The following is an 11,520-nucleotide window of genomic DNA, read 5'->3' on the forward strand; positions in this document are numbered from 1 at the left end:
ATGGGTGCAGCACACCAACATGGCACAAGTATACATATGTAACAAACCTGCACGTTATGCACATGTACCCTAGAACTTAAAGTATAATAAAAAAAATAAAAATAAAAAAAAAAAGGGTGACCTCCTGGAGGAAGTGGCATTTGACTGGGGGCCTTGGAGGATGGGTGAGATTTAAACATGCAAACTAACAGCAAGGGAAACAGGAGAGCAACGCAGGAGCAAACATGAAGATGGGAAAACACAAAGCATGTAGGGGAAACACACAAATGCAATACTTTGTATTATGGGTGAGGCTCTACAAGAGGCACTGGATTGCAATGGGACTATTGTTTCCAGGGGACCTCTGGGCTGGTGGTCAAGCTACTGAAACTATCACTATTTCAGACCAAGCCAGGCTCGCAAGTCTTAGCTGTTCTTGCCGATTCTCCTGAATGCTCACTCCAGTAAGAGCAGTCAGGAAATGTTTCTTTGGAAATAGCTTCAAAGACACCAGCATACCACTATGAACACTTAAAATATGGAGACAGAGCATTTGGAGTGCTGCTCCCAGCATGTTGGAGGGAAAAGCAGCAAGATCCTTCCCGGAGGTAAATCCTTTGTGTTGTTTTCTTCCCAGTGCTTGGGCATCCAATCCCATGTTCATCCTTTTCCTCTAACTTATCTTTTCATGACTTTGGAAAGCAGTCTTCCTTATCTAGGAAACAAATGGCCTCCACGGAGAGCTCAAAACAGCAAAGTCATTTATCTGTTTGACATGTGTTTGCCTGTTTGTTTTCTCCAGCCTTGAGACAAGAGTTGTGTCAACTGTGGATGGCTATGCCCCAGTCACTCAAGAGACATGAATCAATTTCCCAGCTGCATTTATCACTTGCTGCCTTAAATCAAGTCTAATCAATGCTTCCTTCATTTGGTACGGATTGAAACTATACATAACATACTCAGAAAACAGGAGAGAAAAGCAGCAGATCACAAAAATTCCATCAAGGATTTAGATGGAATGATGTTAAAGAAACATTTGCAATCTTTCATTTGCTCTAATGGAGACCCCTGACCAAATAATGAGAGATTTGCGTTTATGAAGCTTAATTTGAACTTACCTGACATGCAGTGACATTATGTGACAGGTCATTTGATATATGGGGTGTTTCTGCATCTTTAAGGATTTTATAATTAATACACTCTTAGGATCTGATGTATATTTATAATTTCATTCCTATACTAAGTTTTAAACTCATTTCCATTTCTTTTAGAGGTATCTGTTTCACCATCATTGACTATATAATTCAATTTCCATTTATATAAAGTAGTAAAAATCCCTTTATAACAAAATAGATATCCAGGAGTCTGTTTTGTTTTTGTTTTTGTTAATAATTTTATAAAGTCTTAAATATGGCCCTCTCTCTACTCCTCCCAATTCTTGGTATTAATAATAGAATTTGATCCACGAAACCAAAGTGGGTTTTTCATTAGCAGGTGTGAAAACCGTTCCCCAGCTGTCAACCAATTTAGAATGTGGTAGGGAGCAGTCTTGTCTCATTTGCAGGTTAATCTTGCGCCAGTGAAAGGTGATACCAGCTTAGTTACCGGCACCTAAAACCTGGCCATGCCCACAGCAAGGCCTCTGATCATTCTTCAAGGATAATGGGACAAGAGAGACAGAACACAGAAAAACAGGTCAACGATAATGCAAGCCTAGAAGATGAGGCAGTGCTGTGATTCATTGGCATAATTAATATTTCTATCTAATCTGCTGAACTGTGTAGACTTTTACCACTAGCCTGCCTCTGTAGCGATTAACAGGGCTGACTCATTTTCACAGTGCCAGCTCCCTCAGCGACCTGTTGTTAGGTAGCTAAATAGAGCCCTGTTCAGCTCTGGGAAGTGAAACAATAATAATAAACCCTTACGCTGGTTTAACGCTTTCCAGTTCATAAAAGTGCTTTGAACATACAGTCTCCTAGCACTGGAAGGCCAGCAATAAAAGCAGTTCTATTTCCATTTCTGTCTACAGCCATACCACTCTGAATGCACCCAATCTCATCTATTCCCCCTTTTTTTTCCCTTTGAGACAGAGTCTCACTCTGTCGCCCAGGCTGGAGTGCAGTGGCACGATCTCAGCTCAATGCAATCTCCGCCTCCCGGGTTCAAGTGATTCTCCTGCCTCAGCCTCCAGTAGCTGGGATTACAGGGGCCCGCCACCACGCCCAGATAATTTGTTTGTATTTTTTTTTTTATTATTATACTTTAAGTTCTAGGGTACATGTGCATAACGTGCAGGTTTGTTACATATGTATACTTGTGCCATGTTGGTGTGCTGCACCCATCAACTCGTCAGCACCCATCAATTCGTCATTTATATCAGGTATAACTCCCAATGCAATCCCTCCCCCCTCCCCCCGCCATGATAGGCCCGGATGTGTGATGTTCCCCTTCCCGAGTACAAGTGATGTCATTGTTCAGTTCCCACCTATGAGTGAGAACATGCGGTGTTTGGTTTTCTCTTCTTGTGATAGTTTGCTAAGAATGATGGTTTGTATTTTTAGCAGAGACAGGGTTTCACCAAGTTCGCCAGGCTGGTCTCTAACTCCTGACCTCAAGTGATCCGTCTGCCTCAGCCTTCCAAAGTGTTGGGATTACAGGCGTGAGCCACCGCGCCCAGCCCCATTTCTAAGATGAAGGGAAAGGTGTAGTTTGGAGTCCCCCACCCTTGTCAGTCAGCCACAGTGGAGCTGGGTTGAATTGGAGGCTGCCTCTTGTCAACCGCAAAGTCTTGATTTTTCCCACTGAGCTGCGACTAGGCAGTCACTGGGTCTCTTCCCTACACTTTCCCCAACTTATTTTTTTCTCCCATCACCTATGGGTTTTGGGAAACCCATATGGTTATAGGAGATCCCTGAAGTTGCCTGGCAGGTTGTCTAGTTTAAAAAAATAAATGAAAGACAGCACCTCTGGAGGCGTTTTGGGTTACTGAGCTCATGTTCTCAGCCCATCTTAAACAAAGACAAAGCAATGTGATATAACAAAGCTTCAACCTCTGTGAACAAAGAACGGGTAGGAGAAACACTGCCGACACGGATTCTGAAATTAAGGAGCTCACTCACGTTGTCTTTAATACTCATGAGGGTTGTTTAATGAGCTCCCTGGCTTTGAGGATGTCCGGGAAGGATCATGTTTGCTCATTCTTTGAGGAAAGGAATAACAAGTTTTTCTACCCAAGACAAGTCCACTGAAGTAGATCCTGTCAAGATTCCTAAGAACAGAAATTGATGGAAGGAAGAAAACTTCCATGGCTTTAAACTTTTAGACAAGAGAAGATTTGCTTAATTTGCTTGACTTCAGTGGAAGTAAATGAGGGGAGTTACAGATAATACTTTTTCAAACTGGCTTCACGTAATGTACTATTGAGGAGAAATGCATTTTCAATGGTCATAAGGACTTGGAAGCTCTCCAGGGAGGCTGAGAGAAGTCTTGAACACATTCCAACAAAGCAGTTATAGTATTCAGGAGTTCATATGCATTTTAAGTGTCGTAGTCACCCCAGGATCATGTTAACACAAACTAGAAAAGTACAAATATTCACAATTTTCACAAGCCCTAAGTAAAAAGTATCATACCCTTTCTTGAAATTAATGATGCTACTGAGATTAATAGATCAGATTTCATTTCCTCCTCAAAGCAGATTGGTTTATCTTATTTGTTCATTCATTCAACAAATATTTATGGAGTGCTTGAGAATATGGACACTGATGATTCAGTGTTAACAAGACCCTACCTCCCCAGCAGCCTAAACTCAAGTGGGAAAACTCACAAACTATTAATGGAGACTTACACTTCCAGTCCCAATGGATTAACAGGGACCAGATTTACTCTCCTGTCAGACATAACCAAATCAGAGAAATGGGAGCAATACACAAAATCATGGCTTTCCAAATTCTGAACTTCAGGCAATGCAAGACAGTGATCCTGAAAGACAGAAAACAAGGTGAGACCTAATGCCTTGAAAGACTTTCCACGCTATGCAGGGAAGGACAATCCAGGCAGAACCCAGGGGGTTCTGGAGTTCATAGACAGGACTGACGACTCGGGGTGACGAAGGCAGCTAACATTTGCAGGACAGAGCTCTAGAGAGGAGACAGCTGCACAGAGAACCCTGGATATCTGGAGAGAGAGAGGAGAGCCGTCTTCTAGAACTATCTGAAAAGATTAGAGGGGGCTGGGTGCAGTGGCTCAGGCCTGTAATCCCAGCACTTTGGGAATCTAAGGCGGGTGGATCACCTGAGGTTTGAGACCAGCCTGGCCAACATGGTAAAAACCTGTCTCTACTAAAAACACAAAAAATTAGCCAGGTGTGGTGGTGCATGCCTGTAATCCCAGGTATTCGGGAGGCTGAGGCAGGAGAGTCACTTGAACCCAGGAGGCAGAGGTTACAGTGAGCTGAGATCACATCACTGCACTCCAGCCTGAGCGACAGAACAAGACTCTGTCTTGAGGAAAAAAAAAAACACACACACACACTCACATTAGAGAGAACAGTCCTCAGTATGTACACAGGGAACAGTGTGAGTTCAATCAGCCAGGCTGAAAAACTCATAATTCATAAGGCATGGTGGAGCACTCAGGAAAATCAGCACTGGAGAAGGATTTGCCCTAGACTGAGCACCGTGCCAGACCTGCCTAACAAATTACAAAGCGAGATCCGTAAGGATCAAACTACTTCCATGTCACTGCACTGCATCCCTACATAAAGATAGAGAGTATATATAAGAATGCATATCCAGCACCTAAGAAGGTAAAATTCACAAAGTGTGGCATCCAATGAAAGACTATGAGGCATGCAAAAAAACAAAAGACTCATTATTAAGGACTTGTATCCAGAATTTATAAAGAACTCTCAAACTGTTGGGCGTGGTCACTCATGCCTATAATCCCAGCACTTTGGGAGACCAAAGAGGGCAGATTGCTTGAGCTCAGGAGTTTAAGACCAGACTGGGCAACATGGCAAAACCCCGTCTCTACCAAAAATACAAAAATTAGCCCAGCCTGGTGGTGCACACCTGTAGTCCCAGGTACTTGGCGGGGCTGAGGCATGAGAATTGCTTCAGCCTGGGAGGCAGATGTTGCAGTGAGCCAAGATCATGCCACTGCATACCAGCCTGGGTGACAAAGTGAGATTCCATCTCAAAAAAACAAAACAACAACAAAACACACACACACACACACACACAACACAACACAAAACAAAACCAACCAAACAAAAAGAACTCTAAAAAAATCACAAACCCAGCCTGGGCAACATGGCAAAACCCCATCTCTATAAAAGCTACAAAAATTAGCTGGGTGTGGTGGAGCAAGCCTGTGGTAAGGAGGAGGTGCTAGGATTGCTTGAACCTGGGAGGTTGAGGCTGCAGTAAGCAGAGATTGTGCCACTGCACTCCACTCTGGGAGACAGCGTAAGACCCTGTCTCAAACACACACACACACACACACACACACACACACACAGAGGCAGAAGATTTGAACAGACACTTCCACAATGAAACACCACTACACATCTATAAAAATGGTGAAAGTTTAAAAGACTGACCATATCAGTAACAAGCATGTGGAAGATTGGAACTCTCATAAACTATCACTTTTGGTGGGAATGTAAAATGGTACAGCCATGCTGGAGAATAGTTCAGCGTTTTCTTAAAACATTAAACACATACCTACCATACAGCTTGGTCATTCCGCCCTCAGGTATTTGCCTAAGAGAATGAAAGCATACGTCCACATGAAGACAAATGTTCATAACAGCTTTATTTATAACAGCCCCAAACTGGAAACAACCAAGGTGTCCGAAAGGTCAGTGAACAGATCTATTCAACGAAGTAGTACTCAGCAATGAAAAACACAAAAACTCTTGACACATGCTACCACATGGATGAATCTCAAAATAACTAGACCGAGTAAAATAAGCCTGACCAAAAAAGGGATACATATTGTATGATTCAATTTACACAGAATTCTAGGACATGCAAACTAATAACGGGGCCCAAGAGCACTTGGGGATGACGGGTCTGCTCCTCACTTCAATCACGGTGACAGTTTTATGTGGGGTACACATATGCCAACACACTGTACACGTCTGATACGTGCAGTTTATCGGATGTCAAGTACACCTCCTAAAATAAAAATATTGATGGGCTCTACATTCTGGAGATACTGGCAGTAGAACTATTATTTTCCGCTTGAAATATTAGCTACACTTTGGTAAAAATACTTTTGAATTTTATCTTCACAGTCACAGCAAGGAAAACAAAAGGTATACACATTCACTGATTGAAAAAAAAAGTCAAAAACTTGTCCCTGTATCTGTGGGGGCTTGGTTCCAGGACTCCTGAGGATACCAAAATCATCAGATGCTCAAGTCCCTGATAAAAAATGGTGCAGTATTTGCATATAACCTACCCACATCCTCCTGTACTCTTCAGATCATCACTAGATTCCTTATATGACCTCCTACAATGTAAATGCTGTGGAAATAGTTGTTATACTGTATTAGAGAATAAATAACAAGAAAAAAAGTCTGCATGTTTGGTACAGATGCAATTTTTTCTTAAATATTTTTGATCTGCAGTTGGTTGTATCCACAGATGTGGATACAAATACAGCAGGCTGTCTATATACTAAGAAAAACTACAAAGTGAAAATGAGGAATTCTCATTCAGTAAATGAAACCAAATCTACTGTATTTCTCAACAACGAATAAAACCACCTAAGAGTCAATCATTTGGTGTCTCTCTCCTGCATATTGCTGTGGTTTACAGCAGTGGTGCTCTTGGGTTCAGAAACCTGAACTGTGGTCTTCAGTTGTTCCCCAAGCTCCTCTATCAGAGGTCCAGACACTCCAAGAGGCTGGGAAGAGGCAAGTGGCTTTCCCTGATTGGCATCAGACTCCTGGATGGCTGTGTTTCTGCATGCTCCACCATCAACAATAAGAAGGGCACTGCTTTCTTCAAGAAAGGGACCTTGCAAAGAATTGACTGTCTCAGATGGACTATCTTTGAGTTCATCTTGTTCTGAATCTGAGTCTGAGTCTTCATTTCCAGATGACACGGTGCTGTTTGAGTCCTCCGAATCACTTGCCTCAGAGCTGGAGCAAAGTGTCTGCTGCCCAGAAACTGAATGGGCTGCTTTTAATGCAGTTTCTTCCTCCTGGACAAGCAGTGCTGCTGCTTCTAGTTCTTCCAGTTCTAACCCCAGCTGGGCCTTTGTAAGGGAGACTTCCTTTAAGGCTTCTGCAAGAGCTGCCAACTTTTTGGATCTTGAAAACATTTTAAGAACAAAGATTAGAATTATTTATTAATTGGCCTGGGGATAACAGGGTATACAGCTTCCAAAAAAATAAAGTTGAATCCATATTTTAAATGGCACACCAGGATATATACCATAACAGATCCAAGATATGTATGTAAAAACAGATCCAAGATATATATATATATTTTTTAAAAACTATTAAAAGTATTACAGGGAAACACAGATTTCCTTTATGACCCTAAGAAGGAGGAAGGCTTTTCTAACTATGACTCAAAATTCAGAAGCCACAAAAGAAAAGACTGATAAATTAAATAAAATCAATTTCTTGGCCAGGCGTGGCAACTCACGCCTGTAATCCTAGCACTTTGGGAGGCTGAGGTGGGTGGATCACCTGAGGTTAGGAGTTCAAGACCAGCCTGGCCAACATGGTAAAACTCTGTCTCTACTAAAAATACAAAAAAATAGCCGGGCACAGTGGCAGGCACCTGTAGTCCCAGCTACCTGGGGGGCTGAGGCAGGAGAATCACTTGAACTTAGGAGGTGGAGGTTGCAGTGAGCCAAGATCACACTACTGCACTCCAGCTAGGCAACACAACAAGACTCCATCTCAAAAAGAAAAAAAAATCAATTTCTTCTGGGTAATATATCTATAATAAGCGCATATATGTGTGTGTGTGTGTGTGTGTGTGTGTATTCTAATAAACCCTAATTCTCCTAACAGAGTTCCTAATAATGGATATATAACAATCCAACAGAAAAATGGACAAGCAGACAATTTTCACAAAAGGAAATATAAGTAACTATTAAATGTATTAGATGTTCAACTCCAGTCAAATAAGAGAAACACAAATTAAAGTCATATGTGAGATATATTTTTTATATGTCAGATTGGCAAATACCCAAACATTTGATATTATTCTGTTAGCAAGACTGCAGGAGGAAAGGCACTTTCATATACTGATGTAGGGAGATTAAATAGCTACAACCCCCAAGGAGAACTTGGCAATAACTTTCAAAATGGAAAATGTATATACCCTGGACCCAGCAAGCCCCATGTCTAAAAATTAAACACATGTAGCACACATACTACATAACATAGGTCTGAGGTTATTTACTATGACACCATTTTTTAATACCTAAAAATGGGAAACAACCAAATGTCCTTGTTATAAAACTAGTTGACTGGTGAAATAAATTATGGCATATCCATACAAAGGAGTAGCCTACAGCTGTACAATGAATGAAGCTCTCCATGGGCCAATCCAGACTTACTGCTTAACAACACAAAAGGCTCACCATATGTATATGCTACATATATATAAAAAGGGAAAATAACAGGAAAGATATCAAAACAGATGTTTCTATTTGCTTGTATACTTCTCAATAAACTCTCCAAAGTAACAGAAAACAGTAACTTCTGTAAAGGAGATAGCGTGGGAACTGGAAATATGGGGGATGACACAGGATGATGGTGTGATGGAGCCTTTTCACTGCCATTGTTTTATTTTTAAACCTATATAAATGTATAAATGTTCACAATCTTAAAATGTACAAGGAGGAAAAGCAATTATCAGAAGCATGGAGTACTTTTTATGAGAAAACCATTTCATATTATTTCAGAAGATTTTTTTGATTTTTTTTTTTTTTTTTGAGATGGAGTCTCACTCTGTTGCCAGGCTGGAGTACAGTGGCGCGATCTCGGTTCACTGCAACCTCCACCTCCCGGGTTCAAGCAATTCTCCTGCCTCAGCCTCCCAAATAGCTGGGACTACAGGCGCATACCACCACGCCCAGCTAATTTTTTTGTATTTTCAGTAGAGACAGGGTTTCACCATGTTAGCCAAGATGGTATTGATCTCCTGACCTCGTGATCCACTGGCCTCGGCCTCCCAAAGCGCTGGGATTACAGGTGTGAGCCACTGCGCCCAGCCGAAGATTCTTTTCCTCTAAATTACTTGCTAGATTTATAATATTACATTGTATCGAGTAAATAAACTTTTCCATTATTAACTTGGATGCAATTAGTTGTTTTCTGTTTCTAAAAGAACCAGCATGACAGAAACTGGCATTCTCCAAAGATGACTACTCTTCTAAAGGGGAAATCTAATGTGACAACTGAAGAAAGGTGGCAGTGAGTGAAAGTGGTAAACATGCTGACATGGTTTCTATGTTTCCCTGACTCCAAAGATAAAATGAACGTACAAAACATTGAGTGGCTTTGATACAAACTGGATGAGGGTGAGTTTACAAGATAAATTCATTTGTAAAAGTGTAGTCCATCCCATAACATTGGGAAAATGAGACTTCATTTCAGTGCAACTGACAGTACAATGGGAAATACCGAACAAAGATGGTATTTTAATCTGGGTGTCCACATGTACCTGAAATGCTATTTCTCAAAATACTTAGCACAATAATGAGATTGTGCAGGGATTGCCCCCCACCCCCCACAACCCCTGCTGCCCCTTCACATGTGTAATCAGGCCACAGAAGCACCACTGCAGTGCCCAAGGGTGAGCGGGAGGCACAGTGTGGTGAGTGGGACAAGGGCAGTCACCATTGTTGATGGGTAGCTTTCTCTTATGCAAGGAAAGCCCTGGGTTTCAGTGCCAGAATTTCCAGAGCGCTTAGAAAAAGGGAGGGGTTAGAGTAAAGAGGAAAACCAAGGAGACATCCACTAGAGTCAGTTAATGATTCACCAAAGCGTTATAACCCCTGGCTAATCTTTTATCAGTCTGAGGCATTTCTAAAAGCATAGTTATGGAATATGACAGCTGCAACATAATTTGCATTTATACCCAAGACAGTTGTAGATGATGTCCACCAATATTTTTAAACCTTGACTACCAGTGGTAAAGGATTCAGTCTGAGTTGCTGCAAAGTTCGTTCTGTCTAAGAACTAGTACACCACTCTGTTTCTCCATGAAGGGGAGTTCTCTCACACAGCTTAAGAAATAAAGAGTAATAAATTTGGGGAAATGGATACTGCCTCTAATACTAGAAATAAAAACATATAAAAGCTTTTACTTTACTGATGATATATCTCATTTTAATCGTCACGACAAATACTTCTCAACAATATACAAAGGATGATGTTCCACTAACATCACTGCGCTTGCTCCATTAACCACCCTGTGAATCAGTACCATTGTTATCCCTACATTACAGATGAGGAAACTGGAGCTTGCAGGAGTAGGAGAGCCACTGAGGTTCACTCAGCTAACAAGGGGCGGTCACGACTGGAAACCCAAGCCTCACAACTCCAGCCCTCTTCCCATTCCATCAAAGGACCTCCCATGAATACACAGGCTCTGCAAAGTGTTCTTTTTTTCTTCTTTTTTTTTTTTGAGACAGAGTTTCACTCTTGTTATCCGGACTGGAGTGCAATGGCACGATCTCAGCTCACCACAACCTCCGTCTCCTGGGTTCAAGCAGTTCTCCTGCCTCCGCCTCCTGAGTAGCTGGGATTACAGAAACGCGCCACCATGCCCGACTAATTTTGTATTTTTAGTAGAGACAGGGTTTTTCCATGTTGGTCAGGCTGGTCTTGAACTCCTGACCTCAGGTGATCTGCCTGCCTCAGCTTCCCAAACTGCTGGGATTAAGGCATGAGCCACCGTGCCTGGCCAAAGTGTCCTTTCTTAAAGCCACATTCTTTACTTCTTCCCAATTTGAGCTCCACTCAGCATCTTCCAACTGAGCAAGTTCTGACTTGCACAAAGCCCAGAATCCTCCAAAGCAATTGTGACTAATATATTTAGCTTAAGGATGTTAAATGAAGTATACATATAAGCATCATCTATGGAGGTTCAGAAAAGAAGGGTAAAGTTCAAATCATTTTTGTGAATTTCGCTGAATATATTAAACATGCCAATTCTCAAGTTGATATTGTTTGGATCTTTGTTATTATCTATTATACAAATATTGTGTCCTGTCTTTTATACCTGTAGAAATGTGGAATTCCAAAGCTCCTCCCCTAAAATCCTAGCTCTTCTCAGAAAGCATACCCCACACACAGGGGGACTAAAAGTATCAAGTGTAACAGGCAGAAAAGTGGTGAAGCTGAATCCAGGGGCCCAAATAGGAACTCCTGTCTGTAACCAGCTGATGCGAACTTTTATCCTTCAGGAAAAAGGTTTTCACTTTCAGCATTATATTATGCTTAAAATTACCAGGTTACACAGTAAGTGGGTGGGTGGGTAGGTGGGTGGGTAGGTGGGT

At 41.7% G+C, this 11,520-nt stretch overlaps 1 protein-coding gene across 2 annotated transcripts in view; it reads right to left on the reverse strand.

The window, feature by feature from the left end:
• Positions 1–5,771: 5,771 nt before the first annotated feature.
• Positions 5,772–11,520, reverse strand: part of SHQ1 (SHQ1, H/ACA ribonucleoprotein assembly factor) — a 113,636-nt gene continuing 107,887 nt past the window's right edge. For both annotated transcript variants that reach the window (XM_011937210.1, XM_011937211.1), the window contains exon 11: positions 5,772–7,306. In XM_011937210.1, the coding sequence (XP_011792600.1) occupies positions 6,769–7,306 (538 nt within the window). In that variant the 3' untranslated portion in view covers positions 5,772–6,768. The remainder of the gene's footprint in view (positions 7,307–11,520) is intronic.

Source organism: Colobus angolensis, unplaced genomic scaffold (assembly GCF_000951035.1).
Source record: "Colobus angolensis palliatus isolate OR3802 unplaced genomic scaffold, Cang.pa_1.0 Scaffold160, whole genome shotgun sequence".
In the NCBI taxonomy this organism is placed as follows: domain Eukaryota; kingdom Metazoa; phylum Chordata; class Mammalia; order Primates; family Cercopithecidae; genus Colobus; species Colobus angolensis.